The sequence below is a fragment of the Mustela nigripes genome, chromosome 13 (assembly GCF_022355385.1).
Source record: "Mustela nigripes isolate SB6536 chromosome 13, MUSNIG.SB6536, whole genome shotgun sequence".
NCBI lineage: Eukaryota > Metazoa > Chordata > Mammalia > Carnivora > Mustelidae > Mustela > Mustela nigripes.
The window spans coordinates 94403837-94417811 of NC_081569.1; the positions used below are offsets into that span (position 1 = coordinate 94403837).

Genomic DNA, 13975 nt, shown 5'->3' on the forward strand with positions numbered 1-13975 from the left:
AGGAATCCATCAAAATCCTTGAGAAGAACACAGGCAGCAACCTCTTTGACCTCAACCACAGCAACTTCTTCCTAGGCACATTGCCAAAGGCAAGGGAAGCAAGGGGAAAAATGAACTATTGGGATTTCATCAAGATCAAAAGCTTTTGCACAGCAAAGGAAACAGTTAACAAAACTAAAAGACAACTGATAGAATGGGAGAAGATATTTGCAAATGACATATCAGATGAAGGGCTAGTCTCCAAAATCTATAAAGAAAAAATCAAACTCAACACCCAAAGAACAAATAATCCAATCAAGAAATGGGCAGAGGACATGAACAGACATTTGTGCAAAGAAGACATCCAGATGGCCAACAGACACATGAAAAAGTGCTCCACATCACTCAGATTCAGGGAAATACAAATCAAAACCACAGTGAGATATCACCTCACACCAGTCAGAATGGCTAAAATTAACAAGTCAGGAAATGACAGGTGCTGGCGAGGATGTGGAGAAAGGGGAACCCTCCTACACTGTTGGTGGGAATGCACGCTGGTGCAACCACTCTGGAAAACAGCATGGAGGTTCCTCAAAATGTTGAAAATAGAGCTACCCTATGACCCAGCAATTGCACTACTGGGTATTTACCCTAAAGATACAAACGTAGTGATCCGAAGGGGCATGTGCACCTGAATGTGTATAGCAGCAATGTCTACAATAGCCAAACTATGGAAAGAACCTAGATGTCCATCAACAGATGAATGGATCAAGAAGATGTGGTATATATACACAATGGAATGCTATGCAGCCATCAAAAGAAATGAAATCTTGCCATTTGCGACGATGTGGATGGAACTAGAGGATATCGTGCTTAGCAAAATAAGTCAATCGGAGAAAGACAACTATCATATGATCTTCCTGATATGAGGAAGTAGAGATGCAACATGGGGGGTTAAGGGGGTAGGAGAGGAACAATCGAAACAATATGGGATTGGGAGGGAGGGAAACCATAACGGACTCTTAATCTCACACACAAAAAACTGAGGGTTGCTGGGAGGAGGGGGAATGGGAGAGGGGGTGGAGTTATGGACATTGGGGAGGGTATGTGCTATGGATTGCTGCGAAGTGTGTAAACCTGGTGATTCACAGACCTGTACCCCTGGGGATAAAAATACATTATATGTTTATTAAAAAAAAAAAAAAAGAAACACCAGCAGCAAATTAACTGGAGATAGTAAATAATTCAGTATGTTTTAATAAAATGATTTCCTTATAATTTTAATCCAACAGTAGGTAACAATAAATCTCATTTGGCAATTTAGGGCATTAAACTAAATGGAGTATTCCATTATTTATAGACTGTGGATAAATATATACTATTTATATTTAGGCACTAGAATCTCATCAACATCCTACATACAACAATTTCTGTGCTCCTTTAGTCCTTTTACCTGGTTATTGTTTAACTGGACACAGTAAAATTAAATAAGGAAAAAGTGTGCCTTAGAGATACCAGATTTTTGTTTATTTCTTATTTACCATGAAGATCTCTTTTTCCTTCTTTTACATTTCAAATCATAAAATTACATATATATATATATATGTGTGTGTGTGTGTGTGTGTGTGTGTGTGTATTATATATATAAAATAGACTGTCCCAGAATTTGCCAATGTAATAAACATTTTAAGAAAGGAAATCATAATAAACTAAAGCGTAGAGTTCATGTCCTGCATGTCCTGAAAAAGGTGTTTCATAAGTGTTAGAATAATCTGACATCTTCATATACTTAAAACACTTTCAGGCCTCACACTCAATGCATCAAGTCCTCAGATACCTCCGAAACCTAAATAATAACAATCAGTCATGTAAGAAGGAAGGAATAGGCCATATACATATATATATATATATACATACATATACATATACATATATATATATATATATAAATATTTTATTTGTTATCAAACTTACATTTACTCAGCAGGGTAATGAATAGCTGTAATGCAAAATGTATTGTGCTGAGAATACAAAATATAGATAAGGCAAAGCAAAACTAATTGCTGAAGATAATATAAACACATGCACATATATGTATGTAGATGTGTGTGTACACGTGTGGGAAATAACTTAGTATTTTATATGGATATTTATCACACATAGCATGACTGCAAGTTAAGCACAAATGCCATATTATTTTCATGCGTTTAAGATGTCACTATACAAGTTGCAATGTTTATCATTTAAAAACTATCAAAATTCCTGCATTGTAAGTTTTGCAGGAATAAGCCTTAGTTAGGCATGCAGGTTGGACTTGCTAGCAGGAATTACGTGCCTAGAAAATCAACATTTGATTCACTCAGGAATAATCTGGAGTTGTTACCAGTTATTTGTACCTGGCAAAAGCTCAGGCATATAATCAGATCCTTCAGAAGAACTGGGAATACATGAAAGGGAGCTTCTTGAAAGACATGATGGCATCCTTACCTGAAATTGGCAAGGCTATAGGAACCCAGCTGGCTTCTTCGTAGGCCAAGGAAGCTTGCCTCTGAGAGGAAGTGCTGTTATTTTATATTCCCTGCTCTGTGAAGTCATTTGGGGATGCAGATCTTTTTATTTACATTAAATGAACTAGAATTTGCCTATGTCTGTTGCTGTCTTTTAATCAATTACATCCTGTGACACTAGAGACAACCATGCCAGTATTTATTTTCATCTACTACTGCAAGACTAAATTTTTAAATCCTGTGCTGAACTTAATGATTCCTATGGGACTTATTAAAAAGCAAAACGAAAAAAAGAAAAGAAAAAATTGACACACTCAAGAATTCTGAAGGTTTGAATATTCTGTGGAGTTTGGAGACCCTGGTTCTTAAAACTTTAATTCAAAATTCCCTAGAATCTAATGGATTCCCTAACTTTTATTTGTATCAGAGCTTCCCCAGAGAAGCTCACAGAGCTTCACATCACATCACAGACATCACATCATATCACAGATATATGAGTAGAATAACACCAGTAGCCCAATAGCTTTAGGAACACCAAAGCTTTGCGCCTAACTCCAGAAGAAGCACAGAACTCTGTGATTAACAACAACAATAAAGTATTTCAAACTGTATCAGTTTCCTCTATGGTCACTGGCAAGGTTTTTGTTTTTGTTTTTGTTTTCAAGAATTAAGGAGAAGTTTCTCTTTTTTAAGTCATTTCTTCTTTTTCTGTCTAGAACCTGTTTTCACATGAACCTCCTACCCATGAGCTTATCATAAGTATAAAGACCAGTGAGGAAAAAACAATACTGAATGGCTGAGTAAAACTTGCTTTCTAAAAGCTACATTATTTGGGGATGCCTGGGTGGCTCAATCAGTAAGGCATTTGCCTTAAGATCAGGTCATGATCCCAGGATGCTGGGATCAAGCCTCACATCAGGCTCCTCGCTTGGTGGGGAGTCTGTTTCTCTGCCTGCCACTCCCCATGCTTGTGTGCTCTCTCTCTCTCTCTCTCTCCCTCTCTTATTCTCTGACAAATAAATAAATAAAATCTTTAAAAACATAAAAACAATAAAAATTGCATTATTTGGAAACAAACACACTCATAACCAATTGGAAATCAGCCAAGGCATTTGTCAAATATCAGTTTGCATATTTACAGGACAAACAGCAAATAGGAATCTGAGTTTCTCCAGAATGGAGACAGGGAATGGTTATGCAATGCCCAGAACTTTGCTCCTCTCCCCACAACTCACATAACTTATATACAAATGAACTTGTTATTAGGTCCAAACATAATCCTTCCATATCTCAATTATTTTTTCCAATTTAAAGTCAGTTAATCCAATCTGCCAACATCCTTAAATCTAATATAAAAAGAGACGTTTTTGGACTAAATTCTATTTTCCATTTTCTGAGTTAGAGAGACATAGAAAGGAAACAACATCGTTGCTTATTGAAGTGTATAGTGTATCTAATGCATTCATATTCTTAAAGATTTTGCTACCACGTATTTAACAAATTGTATATCAATTAAAACTTAGAGCAGTAATACTGGAGTTTGAACAGATTATGTTTAGTTTGCTGCTTTTCTTTTGGCATTATCTGTACCACCTGCCTTCCAAGTTACCAGGGCATCCTCTAATAACCCAATGTCAGGGACATCATTAAATATACATATTTTTTACACTTAGAAATTTATGTACTTTTAATACTAAAGGCAAATTCAAAGGACGTAATATCTACATTTTTGGGGGGCGGTCAGAACTATAACAGTGATTTCAACACAAATAGTTAAAAATCAATCATATTTAACTCTCACAGTAAATCATTTTCAGTTAAGCAAATCAAACAAAAATTCAGGACCTAATATTTGAATGATCTCAATACTAGTAGGTAATTATGTAATCTACTCTTAAAACTTCAGATATGCAAACATAGCATTTCAATGATTAGGTCTCCACAATTTAAGCAACGGGATGCTTTGAAATAGGTTGATAATTTGGGCAAAGGTGCATGCAATTGCCTGAAGTAGAAACAAGAACTCTGAAAACAAGAGTATGGTAATCTGAATTAGCAATTACTTCCCATCTTTACTTTGCCTCATTGAACATGGTCAGTTTTGAACCATTACATTTGTTGATTCTTTGGCATTAACCAATCACACAATCCTGTCAAAATTATCTCTCCCCCCCCCCACCCCGCCCCTCCCACACTAATACTAGCTAATACTTTTCTATGAGTATTAGCTCAAATAACAAGCAGATTTAGGGAAGGTTTCAATTGACTAGTAACAAAGTAGAAACATTTTATCCTAACCCAATTCCAAAATTCACTTCCTTATACTAGAGGAATAATCACATCCTTTTTTCCCTTGTCTTCCCATGGAACACAAAGAAAAAAGAAATTACTTACACTGCACAATGAGCTGCACCAAAGCTTCTCTTGGCTTCACGTTAAATCCATTGTACTGGCTGGTCTGACATCTGTACATTCCTGACATTTCTCTAGATACATTCACAATCCTCAGTGTTCCATCATAACTCTCCACTTGCATTGACCCATCAGGCATTGCAACTTCTTTATCCGCTCTAGACCAGAGGATGATGGGCTTAGGTTTTCCAGTTACTTGACACTGCAGTTCTATTGTGTCCCCTTCTCTGGTGACCAGAGGTGATTTTTCCTGTGGAACAGTCAGATTGGGTGGAACTTGAAATGGGAAAAAGAAAATTTTTCAAGGTTAGTATAAACTGGTAAAGCATATTCAAACACAGAAAATCATAAGGAAACAATTTCTGCTGGTTGAAGAGGTGTGACAATTCAGATGACAAATACAACAGAGACCCTGGCAGTCAGTGACACATACTCTGACTTAAAAGAATTCTGAATTGTTTTCCTATAACTCTCTCCAATGAGGTCTTCAAACATTAGCAAAATAAATAGAGCATTAAATTGGAACAGGAATGGTCAACACAAGAACAATCTACTCAATGACTTGTCATTATCAGCCATTAACTGGGTTTTTAACATCCGCATTTCACAGAAGAGTGAACCTGCTTGCTGAAAGTAGGATTCAGTTTTTCAGTCTTGTTTCCTATGCTCTTGTCTCTTACCCAGGAATGCTAAAAGAAAGGGATAAGAGACATTATCAACTTAGCTGGCACAGTAAATGAAAGTAACAGGAAAAGGAAAAAGTTCCTCTGATATAAAATCAGAAGATTTGACTCTGGTACAGAAACTGTTGCCAAACTGCTAAGGTTAGGGTTTTGGTTTTTTTTCCCTACCGGAAATGGAAATGCAAGGGGAAAACTGACTTACAATGCCGCACTCTGAGAATCCACGCACCATATTCCTCTCCTTGGACTTCTAACAATTTTTTTTTTAAACATTTGCACTTCATATAACTTCCTTTTAAGACATTTTAAGGTTACTGTAAGTAGTTTGCCATAATTTGCCTCTATTTCAGTAGAACTGATTCTAGGTGAACTTTCCAAAACATTTCAACAAAATAAGAATTGTAATTTTTCAGGTAATGGTAAAATAGGTAAAATACCTGGTTTTACTGAAGATATTTATGAGAGGTTCATTTGACTGGAAAGTATTTTACTAAGCTGGAGTATATTTATGCTAGGGTTTAGTAAAAAGTATGAACCAGTAAGAGGCAAGTGCTACCCAAATTGTTTTGTTACAAATAGTATCACCTGTCGCACTGAAGACTCTTATTTCTTATACAAATGTACACGAAATCCATTGTGTTTGTGCAATAAAACATCTATCAAAAAAAAAAAAGTATGGCTAACTTAGAATGCCAGAATAAGACTAACCAGAACTACTTAAATAATTCTATTCTTCTGATAGATGCCACGTGCTCTGTTTGGAGGCAGTACCACATATATGGATAAAAAACAAAGGTTTTACTCTTCCTTCTAGCATTACTATATTCCAGGGCCCAGGAACAAAAGCAAACATAATTTTAAAATTATTTTTCAACTTATGTTGAAGTGTTATTGCTCTTATGACACATAGAAAAAGATATATTTAAATCCAAAATCACAGGAGAGTTAATTATCTTGCTATTTAAAGTACCTTTATGTCTATTTCTTTTCATTTAATTCCTTCATCTACTTCTTATTTTCAAAAACTAGTTGAATAACGCATCTTAGAAATTAACATATATGAAACACTAACCACCACCTTTTTGAAGTAGATACATGCATTCTGGAATTTGGCATTAAATATATCTTCTAAAATTGTTACATTTTAAAAACCTACACAACTAATTTGATTAAATTATTGACTTCTGTAAATATAAAAATATTAATGATTTCACTAAATGATTTGTTCTTTCTGAAATGAACCACAAGGGAATGATGCAATTCTAAAAAGCAGGATGGGGAAGAAGCCGTAATATTTACTCACCCTCCATGAGAAAGCACACAGAACGACAGCAATAACCTCTGCATTTAACATTAATTATGCCCTACTATGTGCCAGGCATAATTAGAGGTTTTAGATTTTCATTCCCATGATAATCCTAAGGATCAAATATTTAACATTAAAAATTCACAAATGAGAGCACTGAGAATAAGAGAGAATAAATGCTTTGCTCTGAACAAAATTCAAATTGAGACTAATTTATAGCAGGTGGCCAATGTTGAGAAATGACTCCTGTCTCAGTCTCCAGAAAACTTTGGCATCTGGAATAAATAACTGGAGTTAGCACTGGGACCTCCCCCACCGCCCAGCTCATTACTGCTGTGTTCCCAGGGACAAATTGGACGAATCTTCCCTGCTTATCTCTTGGTCACTTTATCAGGGACAATAAAAAAGAGCCAAGGTAAAAATTTGAAGAGGTAAATGACACATACTTTTCAGATCATCTGATCTATTTTATATGTTATACATCTATATTTATCTTAAATACCTTTCTATCTATATTAGGATATTTCTTATGTATGTCAAAATTGCTTGTAAAATACCCCAGCCCAAATATATATCTGAATTCTGACAAATCTTTGTGAAACAAATGAAAATAAATGATAAACTTAAGATTATTTAATGGACGGTTATTATTTGAAATCTCTCTTCCTCATCCCTTCCAAAAACAACCCACATGACCCTGGCCAACCTTAATCACTCTGAGTATTAATTTCTTCATTTTTGAAACTAAGAATTTGTACTTTATGAGCTACAAGGCTATTAATGTTCTGTCCATAAACCAAATAGTGGAATGTGAAGGACAGAAGTGGTACTAAATGAAAGTGTTTATTTCCAGACTTAAAGATGAATATTCAAAGACTTTAATTCATTAGGAGATTTTAATAAAAAAAAAGATGGTGGGCTAGCTATATAATTTTTTTTAGTTTATCATGCTACATCATTCAAAAACTCCCTTTGTACATTTATTTATGTTATTTATTTAAGTAAACTTCTCATACATAATCAAAATTACAGAAATGTAAGCCTGTTTTGATCTACATTAAAATAAAAATAGATTTTTAAAATAAATTAGCCCAGTTTTTGCTGAACAGCAAAGCCAATTAAAAGAGACAAACCATAAGTGACTCTTAATCTCACAAAACAAACTGAGGGTTGCCGGGGGCAGGGGGTTTGGGAGAAGGGGGTGGGATTATGGACATTGGGGAGGGTATGTGATTTGGTGAGTGCTGTGAAGTGTGTAAACCTGGTGATTCACAGACCTGTACCCCTGGGGATAAAAATATATGTTTATCAAAAATAAAAAATTAAAAAAAAAATAAAAATAAAAAAAAATAAATAAATAAAATAAAATAGAGTTTATTTTCCATCTCTTCCATGAAACTTTTAAAATTTTGGAATCAGAGTTAATCTTTCTTTGCATCTTTCTTGGTGAAGAAAACCTTATAACTTCTCAAAGTTTTGATAGCTTCTCCTCCATACTTGATTTTCCATTCTCTAGAATCCTACAGGCAACTCTCATAATTATTATACATTTCCCTGTTAAGAGATCTCATATTTTTTTTTCCTCATGGATTTCTCTCTTTTATATGTTGATAATACAAATTCTAACTCCATCCCAAGGCTCTTCCAGTCTATGATTGCAGCCTAATTCTATATCCCCAAAGTCTTTCAAATCCCTAAACCTCAGTGCTGTTTAATTTTTTGACTTAGTTTGGTAGTTAATTATCAACACACCTCATCTGCTAACTGAAAGCCATAGAGTTTTCTTTGTTTTACCATCTCCTCTCATCTACCACTTCCAATCAGCTGCATTGGTTCCTCATTAAAATATCTCTCATAACTGCCTATTTCTTTTCATGGCTATAGGTAGATTGCTTAGTAGAATTCATCATTTTCTCTTTTTGTGACACTATAATAAGTGCTCTCTCTCACCAGTCTAATTCTTTCAGCCTTCCTGCTACCCTGTCAGGAGTTTTATCATTTTAAATACAATTTTGTTCATGTCACTATGAAAACGACAGTTCTCATGGAGAGTGCTCATCACAATACGGTTTTAATTAAAAATAAAAAAATAAAAAAAACAACAACCCTGAAAACAGCCTGACAGATTCATTAAATAAATCGTGGTATAGTCACACAATAAAATATGATACAGCCTTTTAGATGATGATATCATAGACCTACATCTATTGATAAAGATGCTCATATTGTTAATAAAAGCATCTTAGTGAACAGAATGAATAGCTATAACCACTATGATTAAGTGAGTAAAAGATGTTACTGAGCAATCCAAACAGTAGTGTCAAGTTTTTATATAAAAAAAAGACATATGCCAATGAATGTTAGCAAGGAGCTTCTTTAAGGAAAGAAAGCATAGACTTTATATTGTTAGTAACCAGCACTCTATTTCACCCGTGATAGGAACTCAGTAAAACATGTTAAGCTGAATGTACAAATGAAGACAGGGAGGCAACTGTACATTGATTCAGGGAAGAGCAAGAGGCATATATGGGAAAAATCTAGAGGAAAAGAAAATTCAGAAAGAACTATACCCAAACACTAACAGTAGTTCTCTCTCAGTGTGGGATTATTGATGAATTTTACTCTCTTCATATATTTCCCTTCCTCTTTCACTCTTCTACAACATGTGCAATGTGAATGAGAATATTACGGGTTCTAAGAAGCCTAGAGAAACCTAAGATGTTAATGCAATCTATTTTCCAAAGCTCATCTGATAAAAACTCCACTTCTTAATAACAAAAATGTATCACCTGGACATGGTAATCTGGATGACAGAGTCTGAGAAATGCTCCCTTCTAGAACATTCATTCTCTTGCAGTTTCACTGACTGGTGAACCTCAGTGCTCTCGAACAAACCCTTCTTTCTTATGGCCAGAATTCCTGGCCCTTGCTGACTTCTAGGAGGCCCTGCCAGCCTCATGTGCTGAGATTCAGTCCAAATATTACCACTTTTGTGATAACTGCCTACCCCCTAGGCTGGATAGGTTGCTCACTCTTCCTGGCCACGTTATTATGCTGGGTACTTGTTTGACCCATACTTTTGGCTTTCCTCTCTCTTTCCTCCCACATCTATATCCCTGACCAGACAGCTTCTTGAAGGCAGACAGTGCCTTCTCCCTCAGAGTGCAGAGAAGGACTCTACCTCTACAGTGCCTGGCTTTCCTGCTTGGCACAAACCAGGGAGTCATGAAATAACTGAAGAAGGAAGGGAGGGAGAGAGGATGAAAAGAGTAAGAAGGTGAGTTAAAAGGCTGAGTATATAATAGAGATAAATATGAGAGACATCAATCGTGAAGATATTAAAACCAAAGCAATAAATAATGCAATATAGCTCTTCTATAATTAGTAGCCCATATAAGTAGCAGAATCTTCTGAAAAATATATTGTTAGTATAGATTTCAGATGTGGTATATCTTGAGATGTATGTGGGTGTGTGAGAAAGTTGAGAGTCAAACAAGGACTCTTCCAGTTTTTCTTGTCTTTCGCCTTTCATTTAAAAATCTGAATAGATAGAACTGAACATAATAAAAAAATAAAAAAATAAATAAGAAGATATTATTTCCAAGCTCTTCAAACAAAAATCCGAATAGATAAGCTGTAAATTAAAGGGAACAAAAGGGAAATAAGTAGCTTGAGGACATGCCATCTATCATTTGTCATGACGTTTTTTATATCCTTTCTTTAATCAGCTAAATTATTTTTTCCTGAAATATTGTCTCAGTGAAAGCATCAAACTAAGTAGAAAATTTTGAAATGTCTGCACCTTGTAAGATCCACATTTATCCACAGTGTACTCAGTAGAAAAAATTTCTTCCTGGTGAAAACACAAAGGTACAGTTTATGACATACAGATTATACATGCTCCAATTTTTATTTTTCTTATCTGAAATGCTACTGTAGAAGATGCCATAATCAGAGAAACTTGAAGAGCATGATATGACACCAGACTTTCTCATTCTAAACATAAATACATAGACAAGTAATTTAAACTGGTTTTCTGTCAACATTTCCATTGTATCACAGACTGTGAAATAAAACAAATACAGAAAATTCAAATGTTTTCATTTCTTCATTAGGAAGGAAGCTGAGGAAACTTAATTTTTAGTCATTACTAAAAAATGACTGGTCTATTTTCTTCACTAAAAAGAATGCAAGGGAAAGTTAGCCCATCTGAACTGTATGAGAAAATATCATGCTCTCTGAAACAAAGATATCACAATATGCTTATTATGGACTTACTGGCTTAAAACACGTAACTATTTATAATGTACTTTAATAGTAGATATTGAAACAAAAGATATATTTCTTTTAATGTAAGAATTACAATAAAGTAAGTAATAAGTAGAATTTTCTCCAGAAGGACAAGCAGACACCCATTTTTAAGAATCCTAAACTATATATGGTATTAATTTAATTATACATGAATTTTAGGGAGAAACAGTTATAGCACTTATGTGTGTTTTAAATTAAGACATATAATCTATATTTAAAACACAAATAAAAGACTCAAAAAACACGTTTTTATGAAAGTGACCCCCTAGAGGTCAGAATTCAGGAATTCTCAAGCTGACCAGGTATCTATATATAAAGAAATGTAAAAAAGTAAGACTTGGGGTGCCTGGGTGGTTCAGTAGGTGAAAGCCTCTGCCTTCGGCTCAGGTCATGGTCCCAGGGTCCTGGGATCGAGCCCGACATCGTGCTCTCTGCTCAGCGTGGAGCCTGCTTCCCCATCTCTCTCTGCCTACAATAAGTAAGCTTATTGTAACTATGCATTTCTCTTCCACTCAAAAAAAGTATATTCAATATTAAGTGAGAATAGCATCATTACTTTAATCCATATTTTAAAAACTTCATACACTAATATTGGAAATAGTCTAATCTTCATCTCACGGCTGATATTAACAGACAACTAAGAGGGGAAAAACTGTCTTAGGACATGCAACATTTAAGAATGTGATGTTCTGTGGCCATTGGGGAATATCTGTACAACTATGAAAGGGGAATTTGAAAATTTCCTTCAACCGAAATAAATTCCAATCCAAGCCTAGCAAAACAGTTTTAAAACTAATAAGCTTGACTCACTTTCTTGACTGATATGTGTCAATTAAAATATTTAGTAAGGTGGGGTTAAAAGATTTTCAAGGTGACAAATGAAATCCAGCATGCTAAAGGCCTCTCACTATGAATAACCTGCCAATATTTGCTTCCTTTTAGGGATCGTGACTGGTAACATAAAATGTCTGATGAAAGGCAGCAACACTCTATAGCTCATTTCTCATCAAAGGAATAAAAATCCCTAAATGGATACTATTGGAAATAATTCCTATTTGGCAAAATCACAGATATAGATAATATGGTGAATTATGTGAGTTGTAGCACATAGAATGTTTTCATAGTTGTTTTAAAGTATGCCGAGCTTCTTTGAGCTATAGGTTAATTAATGTAATGTAATATAATGCAAATATATCGAATGCCATGCATCCTTCTGGATTATTTTCCCCGTTACAAATGAATTACTATAACATAACTGATTATGTTATTACTATAACATAATGGATTAGTGTCTCCCCTCCTAAAATGTTCTTCCCCTTTCTGCATTAATCTTTAGTAATATATATTTAATAAAGTCCTGTCATATAGTAATAAAGTAATATAGTCATATAGTAATAAAGTAATAAAGTCATATAGTAATAAAGTCCTGTCATTCCACCATTCAAATATCTTCAATAGTTTCTGGGTTTTTGGATAGAGGTCTAAATCCCATTGCTTGTTTTCCCTCTTACCTGCCAAACTTTATCAAACTATGATGTTGCTGTGAGAAGTTTTCTATTCAATTTAGGCAGGTCTTTGGGTTCTCTTAACATTTTGGCTCATTCCCTTCCTTCCTTCTATCCAGAAATTACTTTACTCCCTTAAATGCCCATCCAATCTTCCCCCATTGTTTTAAGGCCCAATTTAAGTTTTTAGTGTCCTTAAGTCTTTTTGAACTCTGTACCTTTTATTTATTTTCCATGTCTCCGATCACAGCATACCTAATTTATTCTATAGATGCCAAGACAAAATGCCCTCTCCTTTCCTTACAAATGTAGCTCAGATGTCCTGAGGTCAGCACCAGGTTTCATCTACTTCCTTGGTAGTTGCCACAGCACGGGACATTTTAGAGTATTTCAGAGGTGCCTGATAAATTCTTGATTGATGGATGGAGCACCAGTTCAGAAATGGGAGGAACTTATTAAGAAAACAAAGCAAGAAAACCACTGATGAATAATCACCTTTTGATTATCAAAGACTTAATTATAGAGTATATGAATTTCAAGACCATTTTTTTTTTCACACATGAACACTTTCTATTTTTTAATTAGAAAAACCACAAAAACCCAATTGATTTCTTTAAAGTTAGCAATTCTACTAGATTTTAATTTGGTCACAGTAATGATACAGGGAGTAAAATATCAGAAGCTTTTGGTAGTATTGAGTAATTTTCCCACGCTATGGCTTTCCTCTATTAGCAGTAAAGAAGAGGCTATTTGGCTCTACAACAGAATGTCCCCAGAGACCCATATTCTAAGACTTGTATTACTTACAGTCTTGTGGGTAAATCATATATGAAACAGGCACTTATTTTTAAACATTTCCTTACACCAGATGGTTAGCCTACTGTTTCTGTCCATGATATGAATGCACATAAATACTTCTCCTATCACACTCTGTAAATTAAACTGCCTTCCCCCCGCCCTTTTTTTTTTAGTTTTGCACTGACATACAATTTTTTTCTTTTACTGATTCACCTATAATAAGTCAGGAGATGCAAATAAAATAAAATTGACCATGATTTTGCAAATCTAGCAATAGAAAAGGAAGAAAACATATTAAAAGCCAACCTGAGATTGAAATACCATGGCATCTGCATTTGCAAATTCTTTGGGGAAATGTACACGCGTACAGACACACATATACATTGCTTATTCTTGAAAGACTTGTAAAATATCTTATTACAATGGCATTGTTAGTCATTTGAAACATATGGGGAGAGGCAGGATCTTGGCGGA

At 34.8% G+C, this 13975-nt stretch overlaps 1 protein-coding gene across 1 annotated transcript in view; it reads right to left on the reverse strand.

Annotated features, from left to right (window-relative positions):
- MDGA2 (MAM domain containing glycosylphosphatidylinositol anchor 2) overlaps positions 1–13975 on the reverse strand; it is an 844384-nt gene that overhangs the window by 212884 nt on the left and 617525 nt on the right. The window contains exon 8 of the mRNA XM_059373141.1: positions 4881–5174. Within this exon, the coding sequence (XP_059229124.1) occupies positions 4881–5174 (294 nt within the window). The remainder of the gene's footprint in view (positions 1–4880; positions 5175–13975) is intronic.